We start from the raw sequence: 22,833 nt of genomic DNA, 5'->3' as shown, positions 1-22,833 counted from the left end.
CACAGACGAATTATCAGAGCGAATTTTCATATACTGTATTATCCTACTATTGTTACACAATTTATTAACATACTCTTTTTTAGGTTCATTTAGGTACTTTTGATAACGATAGCAGAAAATAGCAATCGAAACGTCAAGGTAATTTTTCAAATTAATTTCTTTTCTAATTGGAATTTTCTCTTACAGCTTAAGCCTAAGTGTGTCGCAGGATACCTTCTAGGTGACAGTTCTTGATTACTTTTTGATAAATCAATTCGTTCTTATTGCGAAATAGGAGCACTATTTATCAATCTGTAATAGAAGACGTGAGGAAATTCTGTCTTTTTTAAACACAAAACTTTTTGAGGCGAAATACCCAACAAGAAGTTTGTAAAAAAATGAATCCGCCTCAACAATATAGAACTTATCTATAAGTTTTTCCTTGTCGCGCTTTCGTTTCGCAGGAAACAAGCGTTATGGTTTTTCTCAGGATTTGTTGCGGCAGAAATTCCACAATGGAGAAGTGGTTAAGGAGAGAAACTGTAAAATTGATAACTGAATACGAAGAACAAAGCGCGACATAAAATGAGATAAAAATTACCTTTAATACACACTCATGTTCTCATGTTCATATGTAGGTCATCGTGTCGTTTGAGTCTCTCGAAATTTTTTGTTTCTTTTCTATTTTCACCTTAAAGAACACTGCAATTTAAGCAGTTTCAGCGTCAAAAATCCTGGATGGTCCATCAATGAAGCCAAAAAACACTTACAAACTTTAAATTCGCTTTTCCAAAACCACCTGTGTATGCACGAAAATGATATTGTCCTGAACGGAGGTCTCTCCCAAACTCTTCCATTTTTCCCTATCCTGTGCAATGTCCAACCATCATTTACTTGCCACCTCTCTGATATCGGCTTCTTTTTGTTTGTCTCGGCCTCCATTCTGTGATTTTAAGCGCCCATCTGTCCTTGGGTTGTCTAGCCACGTGTGTCTAGCCCATCGCCATTTCATCTTTGCGACTTGCTCGACTATGTCACTGATCTTCGTTCTTCTTCTGATCTCTGCGTTTCTAACTCTATCTCGAAGTGAGATACCAAGCATGCTTCGTTCCATAGCTCTTTGAGAAGTTCTGAGCGTTTTGCCGTAGGCTTTAGTGAGGCATATGGTTTCCATTGCGTATGTATTCACTGGCAGGACACACGTATTATACACTTTAGCTCTCAAATTCACAGGAATTGTGTAGTTCTTCAGGATGTGTTCGACGCGTTCAATGAAATTGTTATCTATATATATTGGTATTTGCATGACTCATTATTTTGGTCTTGTTGTAGTTCATTTTCAGACCTATACTTGTCGAGGCTTGGTTTAGTTGTTGTAGCATTTCACTTAGCTCATTGATGTTATCGGCTATTATGACTATGTCGTCTGCGAACATAAGGTGGTTAAGTCCAGACCTATCCACGTTGATACCTTTTTTGTCCCATTCTAATTTCTTGAAAATATCTTCGAGAGCCACCGTGAATAGTTTGGAAGAAATGGTATCCCCTTGTCGCACTCCTCTTTGTAGTGCTATTTTACTGGTGGTGGTTGTTTCGTCTATTTTTGCGTTTTCTAGAGAGCTGTCCGGTGCTATTTGCTGCAAAATCGTGTTTTACGGATCAACAATTCATAACTCCACATGCAAAACTGTCGCTAAGATGCATAATAATAGTGTTCTTCGCTAAAGTTTCATCATCCTTTCTAACGTCGCCCATTGATTGAGTTTATCTAGCGCCTCGATGGTCAGATGGCAGATTATTTGTCTCTTTCGGAAATTCAACACAATTTTATTTGTCCCAATTTTATTAGGCATCCGAAAACATAGCAATACCAACTGGAGGATGCTTTTCTTCTCGTTCAGAAGTATCAACATCTGAGAATATTTCTTTTCTTCTTGATCATTTCCTAAATATKTATTGATGTGGACGCACCTTTAATCACGAGCGCTTAGAAAAGTGCGCAAATTTCCAACACAATCCAAAATCGCGTTTTCCACACCCGTCCGAGGTACGTAAAGAATGAACCTCCCTGTTGGTCTGGTTCTCTAGAGTGTCTAGTCTAAGAGAACTCTGACAGCACCACCTGAGAAAGTGAGACAACAGCGATCTGCGCCTACTTTAGTTAGGTTCCCGGTGCAGGTATGCAAACTAGTGTCAACTAGGTATATTGAAATAATTGCTTCTAAAACTATTGCGGTGACTTACGTGGGGAGGTGGTTGTAGCACGTGCTGCGCTTGACTAGGCAAAGCCTTGTGGCTGGTTGTGGAATTCACTGAGATCCGACTTCCCTGGGTTTGCGTCAGCATATCCACCCACTGATCAGCCAATTGTCGGCTTTGACAAATCACCACTCGCTTATCGATCATGGGGGCGCTGATTTCAAAGGCGTTTTTCAACAATTCGGTGTCTTCCAGTCGGACGACATTCAAACCGCTCAAGCAAATCTTGCCCTGGAAATAAATGGCATTTTTGAATTAAACTGCTGCCCATATGTGGGTGTAGATAAGTTTATATTGAAGTTTGGTTTTGCTTGTACGCATGCATTCATCCATTTTGAGCGAAATCGGTCGTATAGCGCAATAATTTCCTCATTAGAGTTGTTTTGAGAACCGCTTTTGGTCCTTGGCTCAAGCCTTAAATTACACACTTTTACATATCTACATATAAAATTCAAAATAATTGCGGGTTTTTAGAACCGCTCTTAGTAGACTAGAGCCATAAATTGAGCAGTTTTTTTTTTATAGCGAACGCCATTTGGGGAATATTTTTAGATTTTACGCAAAATGCAAAAAGAAAACATAGAGCGCGTTTTGAGAATCGCTCTCGGTCTTTCGCTAATATTTTGAGAACCAGTTGAGGAACACATGGCTAGTGGTCACTGTAAGATAGAGCCGCGAAATTCGCACTTTTAATGCCAAACATCATTTTAGAAACGTTTCTAGTGTTTACACCAAAAGCAAAAATTCCTAAATAACGCAGTTTTTGAAAAACGGCTCTTGCGGGATAGAGCCTTAAGCTACGCAGTTCTTTGTACCGAACATCATCTAAGGAATGTTTCTAGCTTTCATGCAAAAAGCGAAAATTAAAAAATTATGAGAATTTTGAAAACCGCTGTTCATTTTTGGCTCATATTTTGAGAACCGGTTGAGCTTGCAGCTCTAGTAGTGTTTGCGGGATAGTCTTAATAGGCGCCCATTTACATGCCAAACACCATTTCAGAAACGTTTCTAGTGTTTATACCAAAAGCAAAAATTCCTAAAAACCGCAGTTTTTGAAAAACTGCTCTTAGTCTTTTGCTCCTATTTCGAGAACAAGTTGAGCCGCAAAGCTCTAGTTGCCATTCCAGGATAGAGCCTTAAATTGCGCACTTTTTTTTGTACCGAACATCATCTAAGGAATGTTTCTAGTTTTCACGCAAAAAGCGAAAATTAAATAAATGTGAGAATTTTGAAAACCGCCGTTAATTTTTGGCTCATATTTTGAAAACCGGTTGAGCTCGAAGCTCTAGTGGTCATCGCCGGATCCTTTTATATGCCAAACATAATTTTAGAAACGTTTCTAGTGTTTACACTAAAAGCAAAAATTTCTAAATAACGGAGTTTTTCAAAAACCGCTCATAGTCTTTTGCTCTTATTTTGAGAACAAGTTGTGTCGCAAAGCTCTAGTTGCCATTCCGGGATAGATCCTTAAATTGCGCAGTTTTCTGCACCGAACATCATCTAAGGAATATTTCTAGTTTTCACGCAAAAAGCGAACATTTTAAAATAGAGCGAATTTATAACACCGCTGTTCTATTTTGCTCATATTTTGAGAACCGGTTGAGCTCGAAGCTCTAGTGGTCATCGCCAGATAGAGCCTTAATATGCGCCCATTTATATGCCACACATCATTTTAGAAACGTTTCTAGCTTTTACGCCAAAAGCAAAAATTTCTAAATAACGCAGTTTTTGAAAAACGGCTCTTAGTCTTTTGCGCCTATTTCGAGAACAAGTTGAGCCACAAAGCTCTAGTTGCCATTCCGGGATAGATCCTTAAATTGCGCAGTTTTTTGTACCGAACATTATCTAAGGAATGTTTCTAGTTTTCACGCACAAAGCGAAAATTTAAAAATACCGCGAATTTGTAACACCGCTGTAACATTTTGCTCATATTTTGAGAACCGGTTGAGCTTGCAGCTTTAGTAGTGTTTGCGGGATAGTCTTAATAGGCGCCCATTTACATGCCAAACACCATTTCAGAAACGTTTCTAGTGTTTACGCCAAAAGTAAAAATTCCTAAATAAAGTAGTTTTTGAAAAACCGCTCTTAGTCTTTTGCTCCTATTTCGAGAACAAGTTGAGCCGCAAAGCTCTAGTTCTCATTGCGGGATAGAGCCGTAGATTGCGCAGTTTTTTTTATGCCGAACATCATTTAAGGAATGTTTCTCGTTTTTACGCTAAAAGCGAAAAATTTTAAAATAGTGCGAATTTTGAAAACATCTGGTAACTTTTGGCTAATACTTTGAGAACTGGTTGAGCTGCAAAGCTCTAATGTCATTGCGGGATAGAGCCTTAAATAACGCAGTTTTTTAATACCGAACATCACCTAAGAAATGATAATCGAATAAAGAAATGCGGGTCTTACGAACCGCTCTTATCTCTTGATCATATCTAGTGAACCGGTTGAGATGCGAAGCTCTATTTGCTACTGGCGGATAGAGCCTTAACGTGTGTACTTTTCATACGAAAATTTCGTTAATGGTTTTAGTTTTTACGCAAATTTTTTTTAGGGGTCAAAATAAAGTTCAGCAGAATTCAACTAAAAAAAACAAGTGTTCCGTTAAAATTTCCGAGTTTGCAAAGTATTCGATTATCGGAAAAGTTTGAGAAACCCTGCTGTAGAGACTATTTTTACGTAAACAGATAAGGTTTAACAAGAAAAAACTTTCTTATGGAAACTTCGGATGATATTGCTTAGAAATTCCCCGGAAAGGAAGGTTTTCTCGAATTCAAAACCCTGGCACTCTTAATACTATTACTATGCTAAAACTGTTAAACTGATTAAAAACTGTTTATTTTATTTACGCGGACTATCAGTATATTTGCGTGTTCAGTGGGTGTATATTTGAAGCAAATCATACCTTCTCACACAGACCCTTTTCCTTGTTATGTAACAGTTTGTAGACAACTGGTTAAACCGAGGCTTCACCACAATCAATGGGTGATTAATCGGGCCATACTGCTGGCCAATAGGAAATATTGATTTCGCGTTTTACTTTTCTACGGCGTTTTATAAGGAACATGAAAAGTTCTAAGATTATTTAGAAAAAGATTGGGATTATATGGGCGCTCGAGCTGCGAATTTCTAAAGCGCATTGCGGGGTAGAGCCTTAAATTGTGCACTTTTTTCTGCCAATCATCATTTTAGAAATGTTCTGAGTTTTCACGCCGAAACAAAAATTCTAAAGTAATGCGCGCCATAGAATCCACCCTTAGCAATTGACACATATTTAGAGAACCGGTTGAGCTGCAAAGCTCTAGTTGTCTTTGCGGGATAGAGCCTTAAATTGCGCATTTTTTTGAACCAAACATAAAATCACAAGTTTATAAATTGCAAATATCATGCTCACTTCATAGATAAATCCACTGGTCCGGTGGCTGACGGACAAAATCACTAAGGCGGCAGGAAAAAGAACGAAATATCGGTCGTGATGCTGAGGACCCACCGCCACACTGCCCATATAAATAATTTCGCCTAAAAATAAAATCCAAAATTAGACGATTTTTCAAACAACTTGGTTCCAGTCAGTTTATGTTAGGTTTCTTTTACTTAGTTCACTGTGATATTTGCTTAAAACATCCAGGGCGTTATTTCAGTACGTAGCTGAAGCCAGATCAGAAGGTCCGGAAATGATTCCTTTTCAATGTACAGTGTTGAAGTAAAAAGATGGATTTTCGATTAATGTCAAGATTCAAAAGTTAGAAAAGGTCATTGACTGGTTGCTTAATCAAAAGTGCCTTAGAAAACGAAAAACTTTTAGCCAAAGTTAGTTTACAAAACAGTTTGACTTTTTGAGAAACACATGCATCGATTTCGTAGCGATTTTATTTCCCTTTTTTACACTAAAACGATAGAAGAATTGATTTTCTTGCGAAAAAAGAGCAAAACCCAGATCAAAACTAAGTTTCTCATGTTACAAAACCCCAAACCAACAAGCCTCACCGAAATATGGATATTATATAAGAATAATAATATAAATCGATATTTAAGAGGATAAATGGACATCAAAAATCAGAATATAAGTAGTAGATATTTACCTAGACTAGTCAAATTTGGTCCCTCCCAGCCCCGGACTGAGCCTGTTAAAACTTGCAGTTCCAGCTCCTTTTGCCTCTTGGTGGCTGAACAAGTAGTCTGCAACAACAAACAAATCAATTCTAGTTTCTAGCTTCTAAACTGCAACTAAAAAAATATAATTCCAAATTCAAGTAATATTATTATGACTGAAAAACCTACATACGACTTTTTCTCAACTACAAGACAAGACTTTTTGAGAAAACTGCCTTTTTCTGATCGATGATTCACTTTCTAAAGAGACCATTTACTTATCTCTGGAATAATGTAAAAATGAGGCTTTTTGCTCATTTTGCTTCCGAGAAACGAGCAAAAACTGGACGGAAAACATGAAACTTTGGCATAATCTTGCACCTAATTGTCTGATATTCAAATTTCGCTTTCTGGGTCAAAACTACTCGAATTTCCTCACTCATGTGGTTATGACTGAATCGAATTTTCAATTCTTTATCCAACGATGCCAAAACGAATTCTGAGGCTCAAATGGGACTTGAGGAACTTAAAAAAAAGCAGCGTCCTGTGCGAGGCGATTTTGCAACTCAAAAAACACACGCAAATTTAAAACTGCTTAAAATCTATACTTTTTTGGGAAAACTGCCAACATTTCCTGATCGATGGTGAAGTTTCTAAAACGGCCATTTAGTTCTCTCTGGAATGATGTAAAAATGAGCGTTCTTGTTCATCTTGCTTACGAGAAATGAACAAAAACGGTATGGAAAACATGAAACTTTGGCACAATCATGCACCTAAGTGTCTGATATTCAAATTTCGCTTTCTGGGTCAAAACTACTCGAATTTCCTCACTCATTGACATCATGAGTTGTTATGACTAGATTGGGATGCGCTAAACTTACCGCTATATCCTCGTAAATGCTAACAGAGCGTTGCGTATCACCTCGATCCGGATGACATTCCTCAACGTGGCGCTCCAACTCTTGCAGAATTTTCGGGTACCGTTCCAGCCTTCGGAAAGGCAGACTTAGTCGAGTGGTCAGCACCAAAAGGCTGGGGTTTGCAGCCCCTCTCGCATCTGCAAACTGTGTGAGTTCTTCTCTGAAAATTAAATTAAGTGACAACTTTTCAGAGATGTTTCGATTAAGTACCATACGGTTTGTAGACAGCAATTGATTCGATGGAAGAACACGAAAAAAACTTCATAAGGCGGTTAACAGCTCCCAGCATTAAAATGCTTGGCTTTTGGATTAGTTAAAGTTACTCGAAGAACAAAGTTACCACATAAGTTAACACAAAGTTACCACATACTTGTACTTATCCAGGATGACTACCGCTCTGGGATGCAGAGAACAGTAGGTTTGATGAACCGCTTTAATTTTGGGCGCCCAATTCAGGAATAACTTGCCCACTCTTTGATCGGGTCCAGGCTTGGCGCATTCCTGTTCGACGAGCGCCAGCAGCTGCTGATGTGCATCCAGAACCTCATTGATGTTGCCAGTGAGTTGCTTGAACTCATCTTGGGACAGTCTTTAGAAGCAAATACTTCGTCATTGTTTAACACAGTCTCTTGTTTCGTTACCATCACTTACAAGTTACTGGTATCCAGAGGCTGCAAGTAGTTCGACACTAAACCCTCTAGTTCTTCCACGTAGATCTTTTCTGAGTCGATCAGATCCTTGAGCACGATACTTTTGTACTGGTTGTCTTGCTGGACAACAGGTTTGGGGAGATCTGCGCAAATTATACATGCAATTAGCTGCGTTTTTATGGGTCGAGGCTATTAGATCGCAAGCAAATCGGTAGGTACTACAAAAATACTTGGATTGGATGGATACTAGAAACTATATATTCAAAAAATTAAAAAACAAACATCTTATATTCGTAGAAAAATCTAACTAAGCGGTTTTTGCTTGATATGGAAATATTTTTGTGACTATAAATGCCGCTAAAGTTTTACTGAATTTTGACGATCCTTTTAAAATGCAGTTGCCAGATTTTCAACCCTCAAATTTTGAGGACTGGTTTTCAAAAATTCATTTTTCTTAAATGTGCAAGACGAAGCTGTTGGTGGATGCAAGGTTGACTAAAGGTCCTTCTGCTAAGAGTGCTGAAAGTTTCAATGTGAAGATGGGTTTTGATAAATAATGAGAAACTTTTGAAAATACGGCTGTGTCAACTCGGCAATCTTAACCGGTACTTTTTGTGCCCTAGTTTCAAAAATTCATTCCTCCTTAATGTGTCAGACTATGAAGTTCTCTTGTGCATGGTTAAATAGAGCTGTCCTTAGTATACACGTTCTGAAAGTTACATAGCGCTTGCAAATGATGCTTAATTCTGACGAATTTTTGAAAATGCTACAAAAATTGTATATTTCAAGCTGCTCATTTTGCAGACCAGTTTATGAAAAACAATTTCTCTTTAACCTTCTAAAGCAGAACGTTGCTTTATGCATAATTGAAAATTTCCTGCTCTACTATTCCTGAGAAACTCAGCGGCATGAGAGTTTTCGATAAATTTTGACGAATTTTTGAAAAACCGCTGTCCAATATTTTACAGTCTAGTGTTCAAAAACGCATTTTTCTTACATGTGCCGAACGGCGGAGCTGCTTGATGCATGGTTAAATAGAGCCGTCATTGTTCTAGGAGCCATGAAAGTTTCAATGTAACAAGAGGTGTTGATAATTTTTGATGACTTTTTGAAAATGCGGCTATCAACTCGTCTGGGTCAAAAAGTACATTTTGCGCATTACTTTTCAAAAATTCGGTCCTCTTAAATGTGCTAGACTAATGAGTTGCTTGGTACATCGTTAAATAGAGCTGACATGGTTCTAAACGTCCGGTAATTTTCAATACGAGCAGAAGTTTTATTGAATTTTGACGATTTTTTTGAAATTCAGTTGCCAGATCGTCTGTTTCAACCCGCAAATTTTGAAGACTGGTTTTCAAAAATTTACTATTCTTAAATGTGCAGGACTAAGGCGATGGTGGATGAACGGATGACTAAAGGTGTCTTTCTGTTAAGAGTGCTGAAAGTTTCAATGTGACAATGGGTTTTGATAAATGATGAGGAACTTTTGAAAGTGCGGCTGTGTCAACTCGGTAATCTCAACTGGTACATTTTGTGTAGTAGTTTCAAAAATTAATTCCTCCTTAATGGGTTAGACTATAAAGTTCTCTTATGCATGTCTAAATAGAGCTGTCGCTAGTCTACACGTTCTGAAAGTTTCATAGCGCTAGCAAATTTTGCTTAATTTTGACGAATTTTTTAAAATGCTACAAAAATTTTATATTTCAAGCTGCTCAGTTTGCAGACTAGTTTATGAAAAATTATTTCTCTTTAACTTGGTTAAATAGAGCTTAAAGAGGTGTTGATAACTTCTGATTAATTTTTGAAAATGCGGCTATCAACTCGTCTGGGTCAACAAGTACATTTTACGCATTACTTTTCAAAAATTCAGTCCTCCTAAATGTGCTAGACTAATGAGTTGCTTGGTACATGCTTAAATAGAGTTTTCAATGTTCTAAACTTCTAGCAATTTTCAATGCGATCAGAAGTTGTACTGAATTTTGACGATCCTTTTAAAATGCAGTTGGCAGATCGCTTTTTGCTTAGAAAGTAGGCTATTACATAAATAATTGACCAACATAACTTGATCTTAAGCCACAACGCTATGTACAAACGATATTTTCATTCTGCCTCCATTCGCACCCGAATTACATGTGAGGGTCGCGTTGTTGGACAACATTGCAATAAAAAAACACTCCCAAAGTGCCGATTTCAAATTTAAATTTGTCATTCAAATCTCATAAAACTAGATCTACTTTCAGCACTTGAGAATAAAAACAGTATTTGAATAAAATACAAATTCGTGTTACCTTTGCATTCCTTCACATAGTTACTGGGAAACCATCCAGTTTTCCCATCGAAAGTTCCCTCCCACCATCCGTCGTCCTTCTGCGTGACCGTGATCACATCGCCCTTCTTAAAGCACAGCTGAAACAAATTGGAATTTTTCAGTTTGTGTTTTTTGCCCGCACAGTTCATTTACAAAACACAACCGCACACTAAACCACAGTTAACAACCACCATGCATTGGAACTGGTTGATTTCGTTGCCAATTAATATTAGTGCCGTGGTTATCAGCATTTATTCATTTCAATTTCATCTAAGGACAAGTGACGACTCGCTTATTAACATCATGCTGCTAATCGAACATTTGAACCATAAAAAAATATTATTACGAATGTCGAGCCGACGACATTCTCTCTAAGTTTTTGCTCATTATCTGATAATTTGCACGCGACGTAAATTTGACAAAAGCTTCTCGCTTAGATAAAAAGCAAGATAGCAAAGTCTCCACAGAGGACCATCATCATTGGACTTATTTAGTAACGAAAGCACCGAAATCAAGGGCTTAAAAACCACAACTAAAAATAATAGACAATAGACGATACAATAAGTCCCAGTGTAAGGTTTTATTGATTACGTACACTTTCAATATTATACCCGCGGCTTTGAATTGTTGTTAGCATAATAATGAATGCGCTTTTGCTGTTCCATGAAACACAAGGTTTCTAAGCAAATTTTTAGAAACATTCTTTAGGGACTCATACATTCGACGATTACTCGTAGTTTGGGAATTAATAAGCGATAGTGATAAGCTTTTACACTTAAAAGAAATGGTGCGCAGGAAAACGCATGTAAAACCTGCTCAGTTCATCTAATCTAAATCCTATTTAAATGTAACGAATTTGCCCCACTTACCACAAATCTGACTTTAGAAACTTAACCGCATGCCATTTGTGAGTGCCTTTTTCCCGGATCCCAAAGACTAATTTCTGAGTTTTTCTCCTTAAATTTACCCTCGTTTCCATTAAAAAATGTTGATAAAAAGGCGACTAAAGGTTCATAATGTGTCCCTTTCGACTATAAAGTTGGCGTGTTCGCTTTGTTAACTGAAATACCAAAATATCCGTGATTCCTGATTCCATTACTTTTACTTTTATCCGAATTTCAAAATTATTATATTTATATATTTAAATTATGCCGTCATTCAACCTTTACTTAAACGATTCATAACCGTATCGCTTCAATTTAACGACTTTATCCCACTCCAAGGCGCATAAATCCTCAATACACAAGTTTATAACATAAACATAAAGAAAATTAGGTGTTTATTCTGATTGCTAGACATTGTTTGATTTTGGAGTCCAATTTTTTATATTAAAAGGTGCGGCGTTTCCTGCAGGGTGATACGAGAAGGAAATATCGAGGCAAAGAAAAATCCATGGTTAAAAACCCGCAATGATTGTGCGAATTTTGACTCCCGAACCATATTATGACACTGAAAGAATTTCCACTGCAGAAAATGTTCATTTACGCAGATAATCCGAGATAAAAAAAAACAGAAAAAGCTGGAATAAAATCATTCAATTTTTGTTTAATTTCGAACAGCCGACGGTGTTGACTATTTCAGTGCTGATTTTACTTCATGGGCTTTAAAGTGGTGGTTTTCATTGCTCGATAGAGCGTTAAATTGTGCACTTTCTCATACCAAACATCGTTTTTCTAAATGCAAAGACTCAAAATTAGTGCGGGTCTTCAGAACCCCCTTGAGTTGTTGACTCGTAGTTACAAAACCGGTTGAGTTACAAATCTGTTTTCATTATTTAATAGAGCGTTAAATTGAGTACTTTTTTGCACCACTTTTGTACAAAATGTTTCGAGTCTTCACACCATATGAAAAAAATCAAAATTAGTGCGGGACTTCAGATCCGCTTTAGTTGTTCGCTCGTATTTTGAGAACACATTGAGCCACAAAGCTCTAGTTTTCATTGCTCGATAGAGCGTTAAATTGCGTACACTTTTCTACTAAACATCGTTTTAGAAATATTTATCGTGCTCACACTAAATGCGAAAATTCAAAATTAAGGTGGGCTTTGAAAACAACTCGAGTCTTCTGTGTCTTGATAGAGCCTTAAATTGCACACTTTTACATCAAACACCGTTTTTCAAATTAGTGCGGGTTTTCAAAACAGCTCTTAGTTGTTGGCCCGTAGTGAGAAAATCGGAGTAACAAAACTCTAGTTTTATTGCTGGATAGAGCCTTAAATTGCGCATTTTTTTATGATAAACATCGCTTTTCTAAATGAAAAAAGGCAAAATTAGTGCGGGTGTTCAGAACCGCCTTTAGTTGTTGGCTCGTATTTAGAGAACCGGTTGAGATAAAAAGCTCTAGTGTTCATTGCTCGATAGACCGTTAAATTATGCACTTTTTCATACCCAACATCGTTTTCCTAAATGCAAAAAGCAAAAATTAGTGCGGGTCTTCAGAACCGCTTTGAGTTGTTGGCTCGTAGTTAGAAAACCGGTTGAGTTACAAATCTGTAGTTTTCATTGCTTAATAGAGCGTTAAATTGAGTACTTCTTGCACCACACTCACAAAACTCTAGTTTGCACTGCTAGATAGAGCCTTAAGTTGCGCATTCCTTGATGATAAACATCGCTTTTCTAAATGAAAAAAAGGCAAAATTAGTGCGGGTGTTCAGAACCACCTTTAGTTGTTGGCTTGTATTTAGGGAACCGGTTGAGATAAAAAGCTCCAGTTTCCATTGCTCGATAGACCGTTAAATTATGCACTCATTATGATATTATGAAAATGTGGAATAAAATCATTCAATTTTTGTTTAATTTCGAACAGCCGACGGTGTTGACTATTTCAGTGCTGCTTTTATTTCATGGACTTTAAAGTGGTGGTTTTCATTGGTCGATAGAGCGTTAAATTGTGCACTTTTTCATACCAAACATCGTTTTTCTAAATGCAAAAAGTCAAAATTAGTGCGGGTCTTCAGAACCGCTTTGAGTTGTTGGCTTGTAGTTAGAAAACCGGTTGAGTTACAAATCTGTAATTTTCATTGCTTGATTGAGCGTTGAATTGCGTACTTTCTGCATCACTTTAGTACCAAATGTTTCGAGTCTTCACGTCATGTGAAAAAAAATCAAAATTAGTGCGGGTCTGCAGACCCGCACTAATTTTCAGAACGGGTTAACCCATAAAGCTCCGGTTTTCATTGCTTGATATAGCGTTAAATTGTGCACATTTTTGTGCCAAACATCGTTTTAGAAATATTTCTCGTGTTCACGCTAAATGCAAAAATTCAAAAATTAATGCAGCTCTTGAAAACCGCTTTTAGTTGTTGGCACGTATTTAGAGAAAGAGAAAGTTTTTACAGCGCGAAAGAAAGTTAAATTGTGCACTTTAATATCAAACATCGGTTTTCTAAATTACAACATTTTAAATCAGTGCAGGTTTTGAAAACCGCTCTTAGAGATAGAATAGAGCGTTGAATTTCCCACTTTTTGATGCCAAACATCGTTTTTTAATGCAAAAAGTCAAAATTAGTGCGAGTCTTCCAAACCGTTTTACCAGATTTAAACTTTGACCAAGAAAACATGTCAGTGTTTAAACACCCTGTACAGTATGGTTATTGCATTTTTCTTGCTTGTCTCATAAACGACAATTTCTGCAAAAACAGCGCTTTAATTACATGAAAAAAGTGTTTAAATCGTATTATCGTGCAGTATCAAATGCAAACTCTAATCCCTATAAGTTGCGTTCCTGTGTAGGTACTTCAAAGGTACGTTTGTCTAACCATTGCTCCAACTAAAGTCAATTTTTATCCGCATAGTACTCCAAAATGTGCAGCCGTTATATAATATATGCACCTCACAAAGCTTGAAATATTTTACGCAGATAAATATGTATATTACATGCTAACGCGTCCAAAAGAAGAAAACGCGGTATCTTCAAATAGCTTACTCAAGCAAACACAATTGAAAGAAAACCAGGTGTTGGCATAAAACTGTCGGAAAAAGACGATGTATCTATTTGCATAAATTGAATCAAAAATCGTAACGCGTCATGTTTCACTACTTTTCCAATTTCCAAATACCACAAGCGGCATAAGACAAGTAATTATTACAAATCCAAAAGTATTTCCAAATTAAATGACCGGCTGCATGCAATGAGTCCCAGAAGTAATGTTAAATTCATTAACAGTGAGCTTAAAGCTGAAAACCGTCAATTTTCATTTTTAAATGCTGTTTTTTATGGAAAATCTAATTTAAATTGCCAAAAATAGTCAGAATTTACCGTACGTAATTTAGGCACAGTCCTTTTATTGCTAATTATATTTTTGCGCTTCAGAGTGCCTGATTTTCTGGAATCTTTAGAGTCGTAAACAGTAACCGAAATTATTTAAGTGGTTTCCTGTTTGTCGTTATTGCGGAATAGAAACGCAAAAATGACCGATTTATTTTCAATCGAGACTGCTGATCGTTTCATTGCTGCGATTGCATGATGCGTTTTAGAGTGGCGTAAGGTTGTTAAGATGTTGATCGATAAAATCCATCTTTCTTCGGCTAAGCAAAGTGAAGTAATCAACTGACATTTTCATCCGCAATCCAGCTTCCAACATTAACACATGCATATTCAAATTGTTTTACATAATAACTTTCACACTGCTTCGGCATATTAGGTGGACTTGAGTTCAATTTTTCCAAAATTCTTGCAGTATCTTTGTCAAATAATCAGAAAGCAAGAAACAATCACAAATGAGAAAAGCCTTGAAACCTACGAAATTCGTATATCGTTGACAGTCCGAAAATGCATCCAAATGATTAAAAAATAGGTATAATTGCAAACAAATTGGCACAAAAAAAGTTAAATTAATACTTTTAACCAGAGACACGAAACTGAAGTGGGGAAAAATTATATTTTCCGCAATGATACCAAATCAAACAATGCCGAACAACCATAACAATCAGCTAATTTCCGTTACCACGTTTATTTTCTAAGCGATTTTATTATTGAATATTTATGCGTTTTGGAGTGGCGCAAACCCGTTAAATTGAAATTTTCGTCGATGCGGTTATGAATCGTAGCAATAAACTTTGAGTGACGGTACAATTCAAATACATAAATCAATTTGGACTGCGAATAAAAGCAAAACTAATGCAATCACTGATATTTTCGTATTACAGATTAAGGTTACCAATTATAGTTGGCACAGCGAATGGACAAAGGCGAACAGCTCCCCAAGCGTTTAGATTCATTACATTGGCTTTTGGTATAAATTTTATTCCAAATGCAATGTTCTAGCCAAAAAAATAATTACTTCTTATCTCGAACAAGTGGAAACTTGCAATTCACAGAATCTATAGACTTGAATCTAAAAATTCCGAAAATTTCATTCAAATCGCACAGAAAACCTCATTTCTGCAGGTTGAGAAAATGTTAAGTTAACAAAAAGTCCGCTTTAAAAAATCAATCATTTCTCATCTAGAGCAAGTGGAAACTCAAATAACTAGACTCGATAGAGGACACTTGGGCCTAAAAATCTCGAAATCTTTTTTCAAATCGCACAGCAACCCTCATTTTTGGAGGTTTAGAAAAAATAAACGTTTAACTGCAGCGTCCGCTTCAAAAAAACAACTTCTTATCTCGAGCAACTGAAAACTTGCAATTCACAGACTCTATAGACGACACTTGATTCTTAAAACTTCGAAAATTTCAATCAAATCGCATAATTCCCTCATTTTTTCAGGCTTAGTAAAGATTGGCGCAAAAATAAACGCGTTCACAACTGCACCGCCAGCTCCAATAAAACTTAACTTTTCTCGGGCAAACGGAAAATCAGAACTTCTCATCTAAAGCTAGTAGAAACTTGTAATTCACAACACACTCTATAGAGAACACTTCAGTATAAAGAAATCCGAAATTTTCCTAAATAAATATTGGGCCAAAAATAGCATCTGCATCGTCCGCTTCAAAAAATCAAAACTTCTCATTCGGAGCAAGTGGAAACTTACAATTCATATACTCTACATATAATGAACACTTGAATCTGAAAATTTCGCAATTTCTGCAAAAAAATGGCAAATTTCATTCAATTCGAACACAACTTTCGTTTTTGAAGGTTCAGTAAATATTGGGCCAGAAATAAACCTTTTCGCACAACTTCACCATATGCTTCAAAAAATCATAACTTTCCATCTAGAGCAAGAGGCAACTTGCAATTCTAAGACTCTATAATGCACATTTGAATCTAAAAACTCCGAAAATCTAATTCCCTCCGCACACAGACCCTCATTTCTACAGGTTGGGAAAATGTTAAGTTAACAAAATTAGACATTATGACACAACTTCACCATCCGCTTCAAAAAATCAATTATTTCTCATCTAGAGCAAGTGGAAACTTTCAAATAACTAGACTCGATAGAAGACATTTGGGCCTAAAAATCCCAAAATTTTCATTCAAATCGCACAGCAACCCTCATTTTTGGAGGTTTAGAATTTTCTAAACCTTTTACGTACGTTTAAAAAAAATAAAGGTTTAAGTGCAGCGTCCGCTTCAAAAAAGCATGACTTCTTATCTCGGGCAACTGGAAACTTGCAATTCACAGACTCTATAGAGAACACTTGAATCTTAAAACTCCGAAAATTTCAATAAAATCGCATAATTCCCTCATTTTTTCAGGCTTAGTGAAGATTGGGGCAAAAATAAACGCTTTCACACAGCTCCACCGCCCGCTCCAATAAAACGAAACTTTTCTCGACCAAACGGAAACTTGCAAAAGATTAGACTCTATAGAAGACACTTGAATCTGTCAATCCCTAAATTTTCATTCGAATCGCACAGAAACCCTCAATTTTGCAGGTCTGGTTAATTTTGGGCCAAAAATGAACGTTTTCTCAGAACTCCACAGTCTGCTACAAAAAATCACAACTTCTCATATAAAGCAAATAGAACCTTGCAATTCACTGACTCTATAGAAGACTCTTCCAGCTGAATACTCCGCATTTTTCATTCAAATCGGACAAAACCCTCATTTTTGTAAGTTTAGTAAGGTTTGGGCCAAAAATTATCGTTTTCGCAAAACGCCACAGTCTGCTACAACAAATCACAACTTCTCCTATAAAACAAGTAGAAACTTGCAATTCACTGACTCTATAGAAGACACTTGCAGCTGCATACTCCGAATATCTCATTAAAATCGGACAAAATTCTCATTTTTGGCAGTTTAGTTAATTTTGGCCGAAAAATAAACGTTTTCGCTCAACTGCTCCGTCCGCTTCAGAAATCAGAACTTCTCACCTAAAGCGAGTAGAAACTTGTAATTCACACACTTTATAGAGAACACTTCAATATAAAAAAACTCCGATATTTTCCTTCAAATCGCACAAAACCCTCATTTTTGCAGGCTAAGGAAACATTGGCCCGAAAATAGCTTCTCATCTGGAGCAAGTGGAAACTTGCAATTCACAGACTCTAAAGAAAACCATTGAATCTGAAAATTCCGCAAACTTTATTCGATCCGAACCAAACCCTCATTTTTGAAGGTTCAGTAAATATTGTGTCAGAAATAAACCTTTTCGCACAAGTGCACCGTACGCTTAAAAAAATCAGAACTTCTCATCTAGAGCAAGAGGCAACTTGCAATTCTCATACTCTATCGGGGACATTTTTCCGTTTCATTTCGAATTTTTCTTAATTAGTTGTTTATGTTGCACGCGTTTGCGATTTGTTTTGAGCGAAACTTGATGCGAAACGTTTTAGTTTCGTTTTGGGTTTTAATTGATTAATTAATTTTAGAAAGTTAAGCTTAATCTTAGCATTAGTTTATGGTTATCGAGGAAAAACAACTGGTATTCCAGGCTGGGGACTTTTTTAACTAAATTACTCTCTTGGTGAAAATTGTATGTGACTTGAACCGTATGTTCGATGGCAAAGACTGCCCAACCCTATCAATGGAGGAAATGGATACTGTTGGAGGGCGAATCCCGCATTAGGTACAAATCGAAAACTAATGCAACTCGAACATTCTAGAAGTGAACATCTTTTTCGCAAGAACGATCAGAAAATCGGAAATCGACCATAAAAGGAGCGCCACAAAAATGATGACTTAGAACCACTAATGGAATATCCATTAATGGAAAACTGAAGTGAGACAAACTGGAATTCTTAGTAAAAAGCTAAAATTATTGATGCGGTTGAAAGAATGTCTAACCATAGCAAATAGCAATTTTCATTAGAATGTTTATTTTCTAGCCGGTTTTATTAGAACTTTTATGCATTCTGGAGTGGCAAGGACTCGTTAAATCGAAATTTCGGACGTTAAGGTTATGGGTCGTTTCACTAAGCTTTGAATGACGCCACAATTTGAATAAATATAATAATTTTTGTGAGAAAAAAACTCAAATTAATGTAGACACTATGACATTTCAATTCGATACTGCCGCGAACGCAAATAATTAAATAAATCGCGGGTTTAAAAAAATTCAATATGTACCTAAGTAAAGTGCGCTAGCAATCGGTTGATGGTTGATCGATCATCATTATAACCAGATGTTGTTATCATCAGCATTGCTTTAAGAAGGAAGCTTTAATCTTAGATAATAATCTAATAGTTTTCTATATGGAAATTCTTCCTAAAATTACATTTTACTCCAGTGAGGATCAGGACAACAAAATGCGCAACTTCATAAAGCAGTTGGAAGGAATCGGGAAAGTCCAAACAAACAACTGCATGCTTAATTCCCCCCAGTCCAGGGAATAAATAAAATCTTTGCAGCATTTTTCAGCAAGAATATTAGTGACTAATGCGTTATGATACTGGTGATAGCCCTAGTAACAACACTGGGCGTTTAAAAATAGAAATCGCTTCTGAATGGGATGTGAATTGAAAAAATGCGCGTTTATTTTCGAAGCCCGTGCGATGACATGGAAAAGTGCTGAACTTTCCACACTTTACCTATGAGAAAAGCAGGCAGCATTTATTTAGCTAATGATTAATCAATGATGTTTATTATCCATTAACCTGAGTATGTTGGACAGAAAATCGCACTTTTCATTGGGTCTTCCTGTAGCGCAATTGATTTCCATTAGATGTAACATTTGAATGTTTTATGGTGGGTCACTAGTTTAGTTACAACTGAACAGTTTTGGGACCAATCCACTACTCTGTGTAACTCACCTCATCATTGTTGCTGCCTTTAAAGCCATACAGGGCCTCTACTACCAGTGATTCTCCAGCCATGTTCTGCCATCAACACCTGTAACGGAAAAAGGTTCCTTAAAACCAGAAAAATGCACGACCGAATAAGCACTTGTTCGGGAACGGGAGAAAATCGGCCACTATTGAACGGTACAAAGTATTTTCTGAATGTCGACACATTCTTGGCATATGGCATAAGATCTTGGGTGAATCTGGCAAACAGCCAGGCATATTCTGAGCCGAGTTGCTTTTGGAGGAATTATTAATATATCAAGGCGAGTCGGGGCTAATTAACAATTAGCTGCCCAGAGCTGCAGCAGTTAGTTGAAGCTGCCGATTCAGTATCGGAGGGGTGACGAAAAAACACCTTTCGAGAACGGGATTCTTAAGTTCTTTTGCAAAAAAACATTCTCAGGACGAATCTTATTTGAATACTGACACAAAATTGAACACAACCCACAACCAGGATTTTTACGATCTTTTCTGGAGAGACGAACTGATTTTGTTAGGTTCTAACTAATTGTAAAATCAGATCAAATGAAAACTTTCATCGGTCATTCGCCAGTTCAACTCTTATGCAAAAAACTTTTCTTTTCAATTAGGTTGCTACAGTTTTGCTGGATTCCAGCTATTAAGAATTCGCCAAATCTTCGAAAAGACTCGCATATTAAAGCGTTGATTGTGGGTTGGGTGTTTACTGGATATCAGACATGGGTAACACTGTGTTTTGTAGCACTTTTGTGTTGAGGCCGCTCTGTGCGTCAATGCGTTATAACACCTCGATAAAATTAAGGGTTTTCCTCTAGGTATGATGCACGTTTAACGCATAGCTCAAATAATCTCTAACTTTCCTGCCTGTAAATATTTTGTTAGACGGTGATCCGATATAAACATTTTTCTTACGATAGAGAAAAAACGCAGAAAAGTTAGCTGGTAAACTTACAACGCAAAAACTGATTTAAATATTATTTGCGGAAGAAGCGGCATTAAGAAAGTGTCAGTAATGAGAGAATACATACATACCGTACGTAAGTAACTATTAACGAAATTCATTAGCGCCCAAACTAGCTAATTACTTGCTATTTTAGTAGGAACCCACTTTTCGCATGCGACGCTTATCTGTTGAAGATAAATTGAGAAAATGACTCAACTTAACATCGAACTTCTCGCTTTTATGACCTATTAACATAAATAAATTAATAAACCTATTAACATAAATATAACGCCACGACATACAATAGGACCGATTAAGGCATACTAATGAAGTGCTGAAACTAGCCATAGATTCTGGGGCAATCTTCTACAGTTTACTCTCTGAGAAAACGAGATAAGTTAAATAAAACCCTATCGAAATATTGCCCTATCAAAATTCCACTTAAAGGGGACTTACATAAAAATACAGCCCCAAGTGAGGTTAGGTAAATTTGGGAAAATGCTCACTTATGGCCCTCAAGCAGCAGACACTTTGAAGACTACACAAAACCGTACTAATTGTCCGATTCGTAAAGAAACAACAACTCACTAACTAGTAAAAGTTAATAAAAATATTGAAAACTTCAGCTGATTGACAGACATTTATTTTGATTTGGGACTGACAGTCTGGCAGCTTTGCCACAAGAAAACAATAAAAAAAATATTTTTTTATTTAAGCTAATGTTGCATGCTCTGAGGGCGCTGAGGATAAAGGAAATTGTTAGAAAACTTACTTTGTTGTTAAAATTCGAACAAATAGTTGGTTGGGTTATCAAAAATACGAAAATAGAGATAAGAATTCATAATAATGTATGCAAATGCAAAAAATTTAAATTAAAACATCAGACGAACGGTAGCAGTTCTGCCAACCAAAGTAGTGCGTATGACAGTCTCCCCAGATGAGTCAGCGAACTGTTTTTTGTAACAAATAATTCCGATTGTTTTTTGCGAAATATCAATGGGTTTTACTGTTTAACGTCGCTAATTCGTGGGATTTATTGTGCAGCAGTGCGGTGTGAACGAATAACAGCCTACAAGCCATCTTTCCACTAATGTGCGCGCATTAATTGACAAAAAACAAAATCCATTTGACGTCTTTTTTCACCCAATCCAGGCCAGTCCAGGCATTATAACCTTACAATTCCACAGAAAGGACGCGTGCATTAGCAAGACGGATTTTCTCACATATTTCTCTGTGCATTATGAGTCTGTACGCTTGGGTAAGTTTTCCTCGTTCAACCTGGGTCTGATCAGCGAATTTCATTCAAATCCTTTGTTACAGGGTGCGAATAGTTATGGCCAATTAGGGCTGGGCTACAAGTCGGAAGAAGAAATCAGCCCTAAGGAGATTTCGCTTAAAGGTAGCGAATTGAATGCTAGGGATATCGTGTGCATTACTGGAGGAGCTGGTCATACTTTGATTTTGGATTGCCATGGTTTCGTCTATTGCTGCGGCTGGAACTCCAAGGGCCAACTGGGCCTGTCTGACGATACGGTCAAGCTCACTCAAATCGAGATTTTAAAGGAATTTAAAATCGTGGAAATATCCTGCGGTTGGGACTTCAGTGCCGCCGTGTCCGAATGCGGCAAACAGTTCGTATGGGGCAACAATCAGTACACCCAGCTGGGGCTGTCAAAAAGCATAACATGTACGGGCATTCCTTCAAGACTGCAAGTGTCTCAGAAATTAGCAACTGGCTTCAAGAAGGTGAGCTGCGGCTTGAGACACTCCGCCATGATCACCAAAGAGCGCGGCCTTTTGGTGGCTGGGACAGGAGCCAAAGGCCAGCTGGGCTTAGGGGACAATTTTGATGATAATAACTACTTGAGTATAACAAGATTACCCGAATTGGAGGATGTGATTAGTGTAGCCAGTGGGCAGAATCACACTCTGGCACTGAGAGAGAATGGCACTGTTCTGAGCTGGGGCGAAAACAAGTTTGGACAACTGGGGATTGCCCCCAATGTCGCAAGCAGCTTCATCCCGTTGGAAGTCTTCTGTTTGGAAGGTTTGGAGAATGTCTATGCTGGCTGGACGCATAGCGCTGCTATCACCAGAAATGGTGAAGTTTATACTTGGGGCAGAGACACCTACGGACAGTTAGGATCCCCGAGGGATGTCCCATCCAAACCCGAAAAAATCCGTACTTTGGACAAGGTGAGGCAGCTCAGTTTGGGTTCGGAGCACAACCTTGCTGTGACCACCGACAACAAACTGTACACTTGGGGCTGGAACGAGCATGGCGGTTGCGGTACCGGCGACAAAAAGGAGGTGCGAACACCTACGCAAATCTTGGACAACAGAAGCGTTAGATTGGCTTTTGCCTGCACCGGAAGTTCTTTTGCAGTCCTTAATTAGTCTCGACATTGTCTTGTTTCTCTTTTTTATTGTTCATAAGTATTTTTATAATTAAGATGATGTGTAATTATTGTATCAATGCATTATTTTTGTAATAAATAGGACTTTATGCGTGGACAATAGCTGCTTATCGATTTCT

General features: G+C 37.3%; 2 protein-coding genes across 5 annotated transcripts in view; one reads left to right on the top strand and one right to left on the bottom strand.

Annotated features, from left to right (window-relative positions):
- Nucleotides 1–21,148, bottom strand: part of LOC109544731 (rho guanine nucleotide exchange factor 6) — a 29,853-nt gene extending 8,705 nt beyond the window's left edge. The window contains exons 1-9 of one of the 4 annotated variants that reach the window (XM_048662746.1): nucleotides 21,070–21,148; nucleotides 19,343–19,421; nucleotides 10,183–10,300; nucleotides 7,896–8,037; nucleotides 7,615–7,833; nucleotides 7,206–7,404; nucleotides 6,315–6,411; nucleotides 5,627–5,751; nucleotides 2,224–2,469 (exon numbers count right to left, since the gene is read on the bottom strand). In XM_048662746.1, the coding sequence (XP_048518703.1) occupies nucleotides 2,224–2,469; nucleotides 5,627–5,751; nucleotides 6,315–6,411; nucleotides 7,206–7,404; nucleotides 7,615–7,833; nucleotides 7,896–8,037; nucleotides 10,183–10,300; nucleotides 19,343–19,405 (1,209 nt within the window). In that variant the 5' untranslated portion in view covers nucleotides 19,406–19,421; nucleotides 21,070–21,148. Of the gene's footprint in view, nucleotides 1–2,223; nucleotides 2,470–5,626; nucleotides 5,752–6,314; nucleotides 6,412–7,205; nucleotides 7,405–7,614; nucleotides 7,834–7,895; nucleotides 8,038–10,182; nucleotides 10,301–19,342; nucleotides 19,422–20,386; nucleotides 20,511–20,753; nucleotides 20,986–21,069 lie in introns of those variants that run through there. The other 3 variants (XM_048662744.1, XM_048662745.1, XM_048662747.1) reach the window with 3 other exon arrangements.
- A 35-nt stretch (nucleotides 21,149–21,183) lies between these two features.
- On the top strand, nucleotides 21,184–22,814 carry LOC109545836 (secretion-regulating guanine nucleotide exchange factor). The gene is made up of 2 exons (XM_019916678.2): nucleotides 21,184–21,555; nucleotides 21,618–22,814. The coding sequence occupies exons 1-2, from the start codon at nucleotides 21,538–21,540 to the stop codon at nucleotides 22,692–22,694; spliced, it is 1,095 nt and encodes a 364-aa protein (XP_019772237.1). The 5' UTR covers nucleotides 21,184–21,537; the 3' UTR covers nucleotides 22,695–22,814.
- The last annotated feature ends 19 nt before the right edge of the window (nucleotides 22,815–22,833 follow it).

The sequence above is a fragment of the Dendroctonus ponderosae genome, unplaced genomic scaffold (genome assembly GCF_020466585.1).
Source record: "Dendroctonus ponderosae isolate FM_Combo_2020 unplaced genomic scaffold, Dpon_F_20191213v2 Dpon_F_20191213_11, whole genome shotgun sequence".
In the NCBI taxonomy this organism is placed as follows: domain Eukaryota; kingdom Metazoa; phylum Arthropoda; class Insecta; order Coleoptera; family Curculionidae; genus Dendroctonus; species Dendroctonus ponderosae.
This window is presented reverse-complemented; position numbering and strand designations above follow the sequence as displayed.